This window comes from Brachyistius frenatus, unplaced genomic scaffold (genome assembly GCF_029030835.1).
Source record: "Brachyistius frenatus isolate BFR_SWC_R1_liver_20210118 unplaced genomic scaffold, ASM2903083v1 Contig_26, whole genome shotgun sequence".
Lineage (NCBI taxonomy): Eukaryota > Metazoa > Chordata > Actinopteri > Embiotocidae > Brachyistius > Brachyistius frenatus.
In genome coordinates this window covers 2,211,681-2,226,507 of record NW_027210625.1, presented here as the reverse complement: position 1 = coordinate 2,226,507, position 14,827 = coordinate 2,211,681, and the positions used below count along the sequence as shown (strand labels likewise).

Genomic DNA, 14,827 nt, shown 5'->3' with positions numbered 1-14,827 from the left:
CTTAAATATAAAGGAAACTTTCACCCTTGCTGATTCACATACACACACTCGCATGTAGATGCTATCTTTTCTCCGAAAACACGTAGAGCGGTGAACAAACACCTGTTATTTTATCTCCCATTATCACTCCAATTTATTCCAAACTTTGATTCCTCACACATCGCTGCAAATCCAGCTCTGCTCTTGCCTTATACACTGACATGGCTGTTTCCAAGGCAACAGCATCATGGCCATCTCTCGCTGCTTGGTCATGAAAGCCCTTATTCAGCTCCCCGTGACCCTTAATGCGTCATGCACCGAGGTGGGTTAAACTCGCAGGGAAGAGGAGACCTAATGAAGACAAAAATATATTGGTCCTATTATTCATCAGTGTCCCTTGTTACTTGTCTTATCTATAATATTTTATACACCTCGATGACATGTTGGGTGTGTTTGCCAGTAAAGCTCACTGTGAGATAACGAGGCCACTGTAGTTTTTCTTGGCCCTGCCATGCTGTGGTTGATATCATTATCCAGTTAATGAGAGTGGTGTGTGTGTGTGTGTGTGTGTGTGTTCGGATCGATCAATGGCACCTTACACAGGCCTCTTCATTAGGCTCAGCCCACTGTTCTCCATTGACTGTTCTGCTGTTGACAAAGGGTTCTGCCCCCACCGGGCGACGCACCCGGGGACGTCACTCACCGGATGGAGGAGATGGCGGGTCTGATGAACAGCATTGATTGTTTTGGTTCGACTGGGGGGGGGAAAAGGCTTAGGGCTCTGGTTGGGGCGGTTTTTAATGGCAGAGGTTGTGGGGAATATCAATGTTTACTCACACAGCTGGGCAGCCCTCGGCAAAACCAACACACTCGCACACAAATGTGAAGGAACATGCAGGGAGACGCACAAGCACAGAACAAACTCATCTTCTTGGTAGGAAAAAAGAATAAAGACAGACACACACTGTGACACGTGAGCACAAACACTTCTAATTTATAGATTAAATTGCTACTAATGAACCCTTTTTAGATATATTTCCCTTTGTTCCTGCATAATTTTCAATATTTCGTGTATTGTATCGTGTGTGCTTGTGCACATATGTAAATTCATTAAACCATGCCTGTGAGAGTATTTTTTATTAACTCTTTATATTCATGTCTTCCCTTTTTCCTCTCCACAGCTCAGCAGCGAATGGTGTGTGACCGGATGTGTTCGGATGACGGGTGCTGGGGCCCGGGGCCCGACCAGTGTCTCTCCTGCCGATACTTCAGACGAGGCCGCACCTGCGTCGAGTCCTGCAACCTCTTTGATGGGTGAGGACTCCATTCACGAACAAAATTATTTTCCTCTTTTGATGCATGATGAGCAAACAAGGTTCAGTCGTAGCTTTGAGCTGATCTGACACGATTCGGTAAAACTGTAAATAAAGCATTTCCCTGAATATTGGATCATTATGGTTTCAGGACGCTGCATTAATTCCCCAGCAATACAGCCATACGTGACAAGCACAGGAAATAAAATCAATTTTAACAGCTTTAATGCATGAGAATGAAGTCAAAACATCCTCAAGGGCTCCGGAGGAGGAGAGTCTAATTGCCGATTGGCATGAATGTAATGAGATGAACAAATAAGGAATTTCACAGTGTGAACAGTCAAAGGAACATTTGGCTGCGTTTTACATCAATTGTCCAAAATCAATTTAAATAGATTGTTGATGAATTACATTTTATTACAAATAGCCCATTTGGACTGACAGACGTGAGTGTTTACTGCTCCGAGCTGGAAAATGACTGACGTTTGCGACAAAGTCCCTTCGAGTGTCCTAATAAGCCACCGTTTTCAGTGTGAATAATTTCATTCAGGTCATTGCTTTATGTTGCCAAGAGGCACATCAAAAAGACCACTGCGAACTCACCTGGGGAGAAACACTTCTTTGTAGATGTAGTTTCCAGCCTTTTTTATTTTTTTGGGGTTTCTCTTGAATGAACGAGGAGATGTTACGAATCACAAAACTTGAAAGCCTCCACCTAAAATAAGACTGTACCAGCAGCAGATAAATATGATTTTCTTGCAAGCAGTGATGTCAAGCTCTTGTTTTCCCCAGGGGAAGAGGAGAGAGTGCACGCATGTGTGTTAGAGGGGGGGGGTGTATAAGAGCGAGCAACCCTCGGTCATGTTGACTTGTTGCTCGTCCTTTCCGGCGCCGTTTGTGGGAGGGAGGCTTTGAAGTTTCTGGGAAAAACAGCTCATAGCGAAAGCTTTGAAGAAGACGAAGGAAAGGCGCGTGGCAGGGAGCTGCTCAAGCAGTCATTTCTTATACTGTAAATACAGTCAGCCACTGTAATGCATTGAAGGCAATAGTTGACAGGCCCATTTCTTGCTTTGTGTCACTGCCCTGAACTGTGGAATCAAAATATCTCTGACCTAAAGGGTTGTCTGTTGTAGGAAGTCAGTACCTGCCTACCGACAAGGCTTCAAAAACATATCTGACACATAAAGGGGAGCTTTGTTGCGATGGAAACCCTGAGTAACCTGGACTTCTATCCCTCTGTGACTGCTACTATATGCTTTCCGTCTCACTCGCACCAATACAAACACAGATTTGCCCTGCCGTGTCTAAACTTCAGTTTTCTCCACCTGGATGGGAAACCTGGCTAAATGTTACTATTGTACACTGTAATTTGTTTATTCTTACTTGTACTCTCAGATCTGAAGGTCATCAAACTAATAGACTATTTATAATGTAAATGGAATTAAAGCCAGACAGCAAAACAAAAATGAAACAAATACATTATTAAAAAGAGCTCTATATATAGAAATATACAGTGGGAATGTTCATTATGTCCATTTGAAAGAGAAGACATGCCTGTTCATTTGATTGATTGGTGCAATAATCTTAACCAGTCATTAAATGATAGCTGCTGAATGTCTGAATATATTGTCAGCCTACCTAGCGCAGACACGGAAAGACCCTTTCCCATTCCCAAAGCAGGAAAAAAATTCACACCTGCTTCAATTCATTCCACTTGATTTTGTCAGGATAAACTTTAAAAGTAATACTGTCTTCGGTCCTCATGCCCTGAAATGTGTAGTTTGCATTTTAAAGTGTTGAAATCTCATCTTACTTTAAAAACAGTAGTTTACTTTGCACATGAATGTACGGCTGGACTTTTACAACCTGTTTTCAGCACTATCTTACAATCTATTAATGATGGTTGTCAAAATTTTGGCTTAAGTTACTGTATATGGGGTTAGTCTGTATGCAGCATCGATTTGCTTAATATCTTACTTTGTTCTGAAGCTATTGAACTATATAGCTCTAAAGAATTTCGATTTTAAACCTTAAGATTCCTCGGCTCGCTCTTGTTCTATGTCTCCATTCTTAATGAGGAAAGGCACTAATTCCCTTTAGTTCATACGTCTGTTGAATAAAACAAAGGAAGAGCAAAGGGGTGCAAGAGGGGAAATGAAAACGACTGTGATGGAGTCCACTGAGGTTAGGGGAGGAGGGAGGCAGTGGGTTAGGGAGGCGTTGAAAGTGTTTAATTAAAAAAGTTGCTCTGGTGGGTTGACCACGCTCCGGCTTGCTGGATGCTTTGAGGTCTGAATAGTGGCCACAGTCCTGCTTAAATTCCTGCTAAAACAGGGCTAATCCCCCATCAGGCCATCCCCCCATTGGGCCTCGGTGCACACTTCCAGCCGTGAAGGGGGCCAATCAGGAGGAACGGCTTTGTAGGAATGGAAATGACCCCAGAGAGCATCACTGCAGAGGTCTTTGTTTCTCACCCATTCTCCTCCATGTATTTTTCCCCCCTCGACCAACAAAAGAAATATTTCTCCACTGCCTGGGCCGTTTTCTAAATGATTCCCTTGGACAGAGCTTCCAGGAGAGAAAGCTAATTTATTTTGGAACAAGGGAAAGAAGACGAAGGAGAAATGCAAAATTAGCAATGGGAGAATCCTTTGAATCCAGCGAAAAACATTATTAATAAAAGGACAGTTGCTACGTACTGTAATTTTAGACGTATGAGACAAATTGCTGTGACCACAATGAACTAATAAAACCATTCGAAGAAAATAATGCCTTGACATTGAGGCTCAGCAAAAAGGAAGTGGGATTTTATCTTCACTTTTATGGCCCTTTAATGATACATTTGAACTTTGGAGTCAGAGTCTTCTTTCCTTTTTTGTGATTTTTAAAACTCCCAAGTCTGAAAGATTTCCAGCTAATATTACCCCACATGAAAATGTATGAAACACACATACCCGCAGGAAATCCACATTTCTCTATGTAAGATCATATAAAGCCAGCTCACGAGGAAGAATGTGTTGACTCTCTATTCCACCCCAGCAGCATCACATGCAAATACAAACAAAGCCCACACACAGAGAGTCGCTCTCATTATCCCACCAGTGTGATAAAAGGGGTTTGTTTGTAACTGGGTGAATCCTCCTCTGTCTGTCCTCTGCATCGGCTGATCGATCCCTCTGATGTGAAAAGTGTTTTTGATCGGCAGCGGTTATTATTGACAGCAGCCGGCCTCGGCCCGCCGGGGACACCTCACTTCAAAAGCGAAGATAATGCGCTGCTTCGGACACAAACCAGACAGAAATGTATAGATCGGGCGCATGCGCGCGCACTCCAACGCGGCCATATACACATGGAAGGATTCAACAGTGTGGCCTAAGGCAATGTGCAGCTCCTGCTCATGTAATTGCAGAGCATAAACCCAATATTGAGCTCTATTGTTCATTTCTATTCCTTCAGAAATCTGTGGGAAAACGAAACCAATATAAACTGCACACAGCGCTTTAACTGGCTTAATAAAGGGTCTGATTGAACCCCGACCAGTTGCAGAAACTGCAATGATTCTTCGATAACAGGATGAAAACTAAATGAATTTGACTTTTTTTTTTTTTTCTCTCTCTCATTATTATCTTCTGTCCCTCCACTTCCACCCTCTCCAAAGCAACCCTCTGTCCCTGCCCTCGTTGGCCTCTTCTACCAACCTTACCTTTTCCTTATTCCCTCCCACATTCTGTCCTCCTCCTTCCAAGCGTTCCCTCATGTTTGACTATGATTTAAAAAGCTGTTCATTATTCATGGACCTTCTCTGTAAGCATATTGACCATACTAAGCCTTTAACTTGATCAAATAGTTCTGGTCTGCTCACTGCCCTGCATGCCCCTCTACCAGAGGGCACTCAGGCAGTCAGTGCGAGCAGGAATCTCGGAGATGACCCGAGTAAATGATCACACTGTGAAAGGTCTCCTATATACGGCTTCTGCTTATATGCACATAGAATACCTAAAACTCCTCCAGGCCACTCTTAATCAATATCTCAATGTGGGTACACTTTCAAATCTGTAATACATGCATCTCTGTTTTGATTATCAGGGAAGTGCGTGAATTTGCCAATGGATCTGTGTGCCTGGAGTGTGATAGCCAGTGTGAGAAGATGGATGGGAACATGATGACGTGTCTTGGCCAGGTAAGACCCTCCAGAATCCCCTTCAGCTACCCTCAAACTCAACTTCCCTTTCTTTTAATGAAACATGTTATAAATACTGAAAATAGACTTGTTTTCACTTTCAGATTAGAACCACTCCTCTCATTTTTCTGTGCAAGATAGTCTCATATCTTCTATTTGCTAAAGTGGATTTACAGCTTATTTGTGGGAGTCTATCTGTTTTCAGGCACTGGATTTCAGTAGATATAAGTTCTGTTTGCAAAGGTGAATGGTAGGTTAATGGGAGGAATGATAAACTACTGGGTCTACTTTAGGAGGCATGCTTTTGGCAAGCACACTCTCAAAAAGCAAAGTGAGATTAGTTTCTGACCTTCCTGTAAAGTCACTTTTTGAGTCTCGGGTGTGATCACACCACGACTCTCCAAAATGTTAGAATTTCCCTCTAAAATGTCACGAGAGACGCTGCACATCTGCACACATGCGCACATAAACCCTACGTCCATAAACAAGTAAACAAATCTGCTTGTGCAGCTGCGTCGTTTGCATTACAATACTGTACAGCAGTGGCTACCAATCCTGAGGGACACCCAGAAAAGATTGCAAGAAAAATCTCAGGAGTTGCAGGATAGTTAAGAGGATAAGACAAAATAAGGAATACATTTCTAACACAAAAGAACAATATTTGCTTTTATTAATGAGCTTGTAAATTACTGGATATTTTTACATTTCTGATTTTCAGAAAGTCGTATCTGATGCACCGCATGACTTATTTTGTAAATCTACTGAGTGGTGTGACTAACCTTTTGTGACTGACCCCGAGAGAGAGAATAAGAGATGAAGAGCGAGAACAACGTCTCAAGGATGCATAGAGGCTGGTGACTTTGAGATGCTGGTCACAGCTGAGTAGTAAATAACACCCGAGTCAATCATCCACAGGCGCTCTCACACACGGATACACATGCGTACACGGATATACTTGAATGTGTTCAGACATCTGTATGCATTTGCACTGGCGCGCACACACATGCATCCACACAAACATGCAAAGTGAGAATAATGTTTATTGATGGCGTGTGTCTGAATGTGTCAAACTGCGAGAAGCTGTCCATCAGGTCACTGTGGTCGTCATTAGCAACAGAGCATGGTGCCAAGACTACCAGCATCCAGAATACAACTTCTCCTTGGCAACGGCTCTTGCATACACACGCGTGCACTCATCTTTGCACAAGGGCAGGTTCATACTTTTGTCAACACCTTCACACAAACGTAAACACACACACACACACACACACAAATGGAGTACAGTCAGTTTTTTTTTTTGCTTTCATAGACGCTCACACTCCACCACCCCTCTTACTTATTCATGATCTGGTGCAGCGGAGCTCGTGCTCAGTTACCGCTTGTCATCTCCTCCATCACATTCGATGTGCAGCTCTTTGACATGACCTGATTCCTTATGCATTTTGCCAATTTAACAGGGGTGCAGCAGAATACACTCTGGGCAATTTTGCTTGACAGATTATAAATCACTGAATGGAATTCATGTGGGTCCTGCCAGTTAAATTAGCTGTGGTAGAAAGTGAGCAAATTGACATGATTCGCCAGGTTTGAATTTGATTCTGCTCACTTTTATTCTTGCATACATTTTCTTTATCTCCATTCTTTCCACTTTCTTTATCCCATTTCACTTTGTTTCTTTCCTGCTGGTTTCCTTCACCTCTTCACCCATGATTTTGTTCTACATGTCATCCTTTCCCTCTGACTAATCCCTTTACTGCACCCTCCCCCTCTTTGTTCTTTATGCACCCTTCTTGTCCACCACCTCCTTGTAACACATCTTCTCATCTCCCTCTTTCTTGCTCTGCTCACCCTCGCAGGGCCCCGACCAATGTGTAAAATGCCTGCACTTCAAAGATGGACCCAACTGCGTGGAGAAGTGCCCCGATGGGCTGCAGGGCGCCAACAGTTTCATCTTCAAATACGCCAAGGCCAACAACGAGTGTCATCCCTGCCATGCCAATTGCACACAGGGGTAAGAGAGTGTTGATGATGCATAAAGATGGTGTGTCCACGTATAAAAGTTAATCCATTTCTTTTAAGTGTTCACTCACTTTCGTGTTTTCCTGAGCAACCTCCGGCTTACATGCTGTTAAAAGCATCACAAAGGCATACTGCATTGCTCTCAGGTAGTATTACAGACATGCAGCACCTCCCTCACAAGGCAGGAGAGAAAGAGAGGGGGAGAACACATGACTTAATCTTGCAGCTGCTACATTCCCTGACCTGTAGCTGGATTCAGGGGGCCCTCCAGTCAGGGGAAGAATGTATTGACCCTCCAGGTGCAGTGCAGATGATGTATAAATGAAGAGATAGGTGCAGGCAGAGAGCAGGTAGAGAGAAGATATAAAGCCAGGGTGCAATGTAAGGTGGGAAGATATAGACAAGAGAGGGAAGCTGGCGCCAGGTAAAGGAGGAGGTGGAGGAGTTATCTGAGGACAAAAGCAAAATGCACTGGAGATCCAAAAGGGTCATTTTAAACTAAATACCTTTTGTTTTTCAAAGATAATCGTAGAAAACGAGCCATTAGGAAACATGAATGTCAGCCCCAGAAACTTGTTGACATTTTTTTTTAGCAAAGTTAATGATGGAGTTTTGATTTTCAAAAGATTCTCTCAAAAACACAACCAAGAAACATATTTACAAAAGATTGAATAGTTCATTTAATGCATTTAAGGATTGTATAGATAGGGTTGCGTATACTTCTGAGTGTAGACCTACAGAAACTGCAAAACATGTAAAACCTGAAATTAAAACTTAAAATTAAAATGAAATGCGATTAAACTCACAGTTTAGCCACCATCCAGCTATATTTCCTTTTTCCTCCTAAACAAACACATTTTACTACCGAGGCCGGAGCAGCATTAAAACTTCAAAGGAGTCTCTGGATGCAAAGAAAATGTACCCTCTTTACATACCAACGTAAACGAGGGTTTTCATCCTCTCAAGCACGTCTTTAGAAGTCATTGTGGCTGTCACTTTGAACTCAAACCTTTGTCTTTACTAAAACCAAGGCAATAACATGAGGGAAGCAGCCGAACAGTAGGGGATGGTCAGAGAGCAGAAAGGATATGATGGTCGAGGGGCTGAGCTGGAGCTTGTCTGTGGTCTCAGCAAAGTTAGAGCTCTAAATCCTAGAAACCGGGCTGGCGAGATGATGTGAGGTGGAAAGGGACCTAATGTTCTGTCTCTCACATGGCAGGAGGTCATTTTACTTCACTGGAGCTACCCTGTAACTGTTGATGATATCAGAGCAGCTTTGAAGAGGCCAAGTAAACTCGATTTTTTTTTTTTTTAATTTTTTTTTTTGAAAGGATGTGTCAAAGATGAGGAGAACACAATGACAGAGACGTTAAAAGTCAGATGTGTAGTTTTCACTGAGACATGACCATTCTTAACTCGACTGCGAATACTAATCTGTCATGGCCTTGGCATGACAACTCCTCCTGTCAAGCCCTGCCATCTTATTCTGGCCTCTAACCACAGGGGGCTCTTAACATCAAGACGCAACCTGAGGCCAAGTATTTTAGGGCATGAGGGTTTGAGTGAGACATTGCAGAGGTCAAAGGTCAGGATCAAAATAAATCAGCATCCCTGGAGCTTGTATAAAATCAGTAACTCACTTAAGGACAAGTCCGAAAGAAAGATGTCGTTATTACTAAAGGAGAAGAGCATGTCCTGTACCTGGCTTGTTGTGTTTCTTGTCAGAAAGTCTTTGTTCTCTTGTAACACAGGAGGGAAACCAACTCAAACACACCTCCAGGCACACACACCATCAGATACGGAAACTGTTTGCCTGCTAATTAGCCATTTGGTGCACAGTTTAATTGACAACGAGGCGACTTCACGAAGCCACAGTTGTCACCGATTTAATTCCTAAGTTAGCCCGCTCTCCTACTTTGTAATTTGTTGTGTCTCATGTGCACATGCAGCTTGCACGCACATAGACACACACAGATGCATTCAAAAACTGTTCTCCTGTGTCTATTCTGCTGTTCAAAGTCCTCCAATCAAGAATCAAGAATTAATGAGCAGCTAAGAGTCGGCTCTAATCACTGCCTGCTTACTTAATGTTAACAAGTTCTCACTGATCTCTGTGTTGTCAGCACGTTCCAGTGGCTTTGATGGTTGAGATAGCAAAAAGCATTACTTGTATTACAGGCACCTTTAAGTAATAATGAATTCAATAAAATCTTTAATATTTAAATAAATAAAAAACCATTTTTGCCATCCTATGCCAGCAGAAACGGCCTTTAAACACAATACTGACATCTAAGATTTGACATTCACTTCTCATTTATGCAGAAAATACGATCACATCTCGCTGATACATACATACAGCAGCATTAGTGTACGTTTAGGGTTGTGCTTCTGGCCACTTGATCAATATACACTCTCCTTTCACCTCTGCTTTGATCTCCACCAATTCTTGAGGGAAATATCTGTTTATAGCTACTTAATGCTGCTCTTTCTTGCCGTTTGGGGCTTTTGATCAGGTGGAGTGCGGTGGGATTTTTAGAGCATTTTCTTTGCACAAATCGGCTGCTTGCTGCGGCTGTAAATTATGCCAGTAAGACCCAAAACACTCAAATTTAGATTTGGAAAATCCAAAGAAATAATGATGAAGCTCCATAAAATAGAGGAGAATTGCAAAGTCAGTGATATTTATCTGTAGATTCATCATGAGAGCGACCTTTTTTACAGGTTGTCATGTGACATGCTACAGTGTTAGTGTGATTTTAGTTTTAAGGGTTTAATGACAAGGACAGCAGAAGTAAAACTAGCTTTAAAGCAGAGCTGTGCTGCAGAATGCTACAGAAATATTCCTCCAGCTGCTGTATTTATGGAAAAGGAGGTGCACAAAGCAGCTGTGAAGGGAATGCATTAGGTAGATAACACCTCTGTCACACAAGAATATATTCATCTACACTCCACTTACACTAACCTGACTCTGTGTCTACCGACCACAACATCACACCCAATATTTCTCAAGCTCCTTCTTGGTTTTCAGCTCAAGTAAGGGAATACTCAGCGGAAAAACAAAACTCCTTACTGCGCCTCTGAATGGTTCAAGTGCTTTGGTTGGAAAATGCTGTTAGAACTAAATGATGCAGGAATGTTTTGTCGGTGAACAAATGCATTCGGATAGAACGTGAAACAAACAAGAACAATATCTTCCAGCCCAATTGCCTCTTCCCGTCATATTGACAAGTGGTCAGCCGTGCTAGGGATTGCCTTTTCTACAGGTCCCCGCCTAGTGACAGCTGATTGACAAGGATGAAAGACAACATGAGGTTCACTCATAACCTGTCCCTGATTTAATGGATGATCTCTCTGGTTTCTCTGCCCTGCAGGTGCATCGGGCCAAGACTCCAAGATTGTGTTGGGATGATGGACAGGTAAGAGATCTGAAAATACATTTGTAATGTGGGGTTGGGAGACCACCGTCGGATCCCGCCACAACTCGTTAAAGTTTCTTTTAAATCCCGTTTCTCATGATACCCATTAACAAGAGTGAAGTCAGTTTTGTATTTTCTAATTGACGGATGACTTAAAGATCTTTTGTTGTGGTCTAAGCTTGTACTAAGCCTTCTTGTGGTCCAATTACGGTACTGTGAGCATCCGATGTGTGTTGATGGAACCACTGCAGAAACAAAACTCTTAACACATGCAAGATACAGTGTGAGCAAGTTCCCTGGAAACTTTATGTTGAAACAACAACTTAATCTCTTCATTATATATATATATTCAGTTAATTTATTTATTTTCATTTCAGTTGTCAGTCTTTACTCTTTATCTAAAGTCAATGTTGAGTCAGATTTAAAGGAACAGTTTGAAATTGTTGGAAACTGTTGATCAAAACTCTCACAACTCTCATAATTATCTGTTACACAACAACGGCGATTGAAGGAATTAAGTTTCAGATTTTCCGTCTCATTCTCATGAAGTTTGGTACAAACGTTCACTTAGACTCAAGGATGGACTGATTAGATCTTGGTGGTCAATGTGACCTCACAAAACACATTTGTGGCCATATATCAAGAATAATTTAAATAAGTGAATTACCCAGAATGTTGAACTATTCCTTTGAGAGACTAAAATCAGGACTTGATATTTGTGAATGGCTTGTTTGCGATCAAATCCAAGTTATTAGAGATGTTTTGACCAGGTTAAATTATCCAAAAAATGACTAAGACTTGCCCCAGAAATGACTCACCAAAGGGACTGATATCATTATTAATATTAACAAGAGGAAAAACAAGCACAGCCAGGTTGGTTTAACAAATGCAGAGTATGTGATCAGCCATACAACTTCGATAGCCTAAAGACAACAGCAACAATCCAATTAAAAGACCCATAAAAGATCTTCATAGATAGAGCACATTCAAAAGACTGACAGGCTCATTTTAATTTCACTAAACCAGCAAAGCTGTATAAAACAGAGGCCATGAGATCCTCTTAGGCAGAGGAAACTGAAATGAGACCTTTTTACTTTCCTCTGGGAGGCTTCAGCTGAGTCTCTGGTGTCTGACTTCTGCTGCTCTTACAATGGCATTATTCCCCCGTCTCATCAGATGACCCTGTGTCGTTTGTTCTGCTCTAAACCCTTTCCTCCTAATTAGAGGAGTCCTCTCCCTTGTCTAGTGCTGTCTCACTCCGTTATTTGTCTCACCACTCTTCTTTGTTCGTCTTCCTTCTCCCACTCTCTCTGCTTCGTTCTCATATCCTGACCTATATGTAAATGTTTCTGAGTAATTTTTTTTTCTTGGATGTTTCACTTGTGTTTTCTTTTTCTCCATCTTTTCTTTTTTCTTTTCTCCTTGTCTCTCTTCCACCCTCGACCTAATCATTCCAAACTGCTGCATTACTATTCTCCACATGGCTGTATATCTCATTGTCAGAACCCACAGCCTCCTTGTAAATTTCAAGCTCCCCCTTCTTTAACTCCGTCACAATCGATATGGCAAATTCTGCGGCACCTTGCTCCACCATAGCGCCGTGATACACGAGTCTTCCATTAGCTGCTAATGGCTTCTACAACTAATAGAGTTTTGAACCTCAAGTATCAGCTAGAAGAGGGTGTTATTTTATACCATGTGGTTGTGTTTTCAAAAAAGAAAATAGGAAAAGCAGTGAAGATCCCGGCATCCGTAACAAGGCAAAAAAATTAATTAATAAAGACGAGAGGGAAAAGAGTAATATAAGGACGGGATTGAGTGGTAGTTTAACAGTAGATACAAGTGCAAGAGGTACGTAAATGGCAAATGCATTAGCGCCATCATTAGTGAAGAGAAAGAGCTTTTAACTTTCAACCTTTAGGCTTGCCTTCAGCAGATTTTCCCCCCTCCGCCCCTCCAGATGATGCAGAAGCAATTTGTGAAGGATAGGCACTTTTAATATCTCGTTTATTTGTAATTCTAAAGTCAGAAGTCATGAGTTTTTCCATGTTAGAGATCCCTGGTTAGGGTTTAAGAATAAGGAAATCCAGTCCACTATCGCACTTTTCTGTGAACTCATCGAACAGGAGCACATCCAAAAAAACTTTTTTCTTTTGACCTGTAAAAGTAGAAGCAGCTCTCACTTGAAAATAGCTGTGCGCTCTATAGGACTGTTTGGGAGCACGAACACAACCATAAATAGCCGTGTGTTTGTATGACAGAGCTATTTATTTTTAAATATAAAATTAAGCTACACAATAAGTTGAGGACGATAGGGCAGGAAGGAGTTGAGGAGAGATGGATAAAAGACGTGATCTAAGATGTCACGAGTCGTGTTGTAAGGGCAACAAAAAAGGGGAAGTACTCGCTTGTCAAGCTATGAAGTAGTGAAGTAGTTGATACATTTAAAACTGTCTGTTTACCTGTGCAACATGCAGCACAAACAAGCTTTTTCATTGCTATTTCCAGATGCTGAAAGAGCATTTATAGCACAACAGATCACTGGCATTAAAGGATTTCTAGGACTGATAGAAATAAAACATTTGATTTCAGTTTCACAGTCGCCTCGATCACTTTTTTTTAGCTGCAGACATTTAAGCAGAAAACTTGATTTGACATTCAGGGGTTAAATCTGATGTTTTCTGGGCATGTAAGAGCAGATTGGACAATTTGTCAGCACCAGCTGAGGTTTGCACTTTCTTTCAAAGTGCCTTTTAGTTTCTTAATGTTTCAGCAATATTAATGTTTTTTCTCCTTCTTCTATCTCTACAGGACACCCCTAATAGCAGCTGGCATTATCGGCGGGCTATTTATCATCGTCATTCTGGCGCTCAGTGTGGCCGTATATGTTCGACGCAAGAGCATCAAGAAGAAGAGGGCCTTGCGGCGCTTCTTGGAGACGGAGGTGAGAGGGTGGAGGTCAAACCAACAGCAACCTTAATCATTTTTTTTCTGCAGGAAAAGCTTGTTTAAGCAGTTAAAACAGGGTATTGTTATTTTCTCTAGCTTTTTTTGTATAGTAGAAATTTCTTGAGAGACACAGCTATGAGTGTGATAGTTAATCGTTTCTCTATGAAAGATCCTCAGTTATCATCAACAAATTACAGCAGTGCGATGACTTTTATTGATCCCAGAGAGGAAACGATTCTTCAAAAAAAAGCTGCCTTACTCTGAATGTGTGTGTTTCCCAATTAAGCTCAACACACAAGCTCAACTTAGCTCTTAGATGGGACATTCATATGGGTTTCTGCTCTTTATAACAATTTTGTCCTTATCCTTTAGCTCAAAGGTGCAGTGCATCCATAAGCAAACCTTGAAACATTAAACCTTGACGATGGTACTTAGATAAACCACGCAGAGCGCGGTAGGTTTTAAAATTATGCATGGCCGCCATTGCCCATCGATCTGGCCTTGAAGAAGGTTCATTTATGGGAAGCATTACGTAGCGGAGCAGACTTTATATAAAAAGAAGAAAGTCAAATACTGAGTGCAGGTGAGTGCAGGGTTTATGTGCAAGTGTGTGATTTCGTTCTTTGGTTGATCACTTTTGTGGTGCGAGAAGACACTCTTGCCCTGTTTCCTGTGTGTGTGTTCCAGCAGTTATGTCACCACTGCAGGTCCGCTGAGTGGCCTTGCCTGTAGGAGTGGGGTAGGCTGCTTGTCATTCTGCATTAGTATAATTTGCAGGTAGAGGCAGCAGTGTTATAGACAGCTGTCAGGCCAGAGACGGGATTTGGAAGAGGGCGGCCATGGGCAGCTTCTGCCTCATCCCGGCGATGTGCATCCATCTTAATCAACCAGGCCCTGTGCTGACAGCCGCTTGACCTGGAGGGAAGTCTTCAGTCCAAGCAGATTCGCTAATGTACTGTCACGGAGAAGGA

The 14,827-nt window shown here is 42.0% G+C and overlaps 1 protein-coding gene across 3 annotated transcripts in view; it reads left to right on the top strand.

Annotated features, from left to right (window-relative positions):
- The window catches only part of LOC138620747 (receptor tyrosine-protein kinase erbB-4-like), a 216,708-nt gene that overhangs the window by 159,764 nt on the left and 42,117 nt on the right, over window positions 1-14,827 (top strand). For all 3 annotated transcript variants that reach the window (XM_069698209.1, XM_069698210.1, XM_069698208.1), the window contains exons 13-17: window positions 1,161-1,293; window positions 5,379-5,472; window positions 7,329-7,483; window positions 10,863-10,907; window positions 13,719-13,851. In XM_069698209.1, coding sequence (XP_069554310.1) covers window positions 1,161-1,293; window positions 5,379-5,472; window positions 7,329-7,483; window positions 10,863-10,907; window positions 13,719-13,851 — 560 coding nt within the window. The remainder of the gene's footprint in view (window positions 1-1,160; window positions 1,294-5,378; window positions 5,473-7,328; window positions 7,484-10,862; window positions 10,908-13,718; window positions 13,852-14,827) is intronic.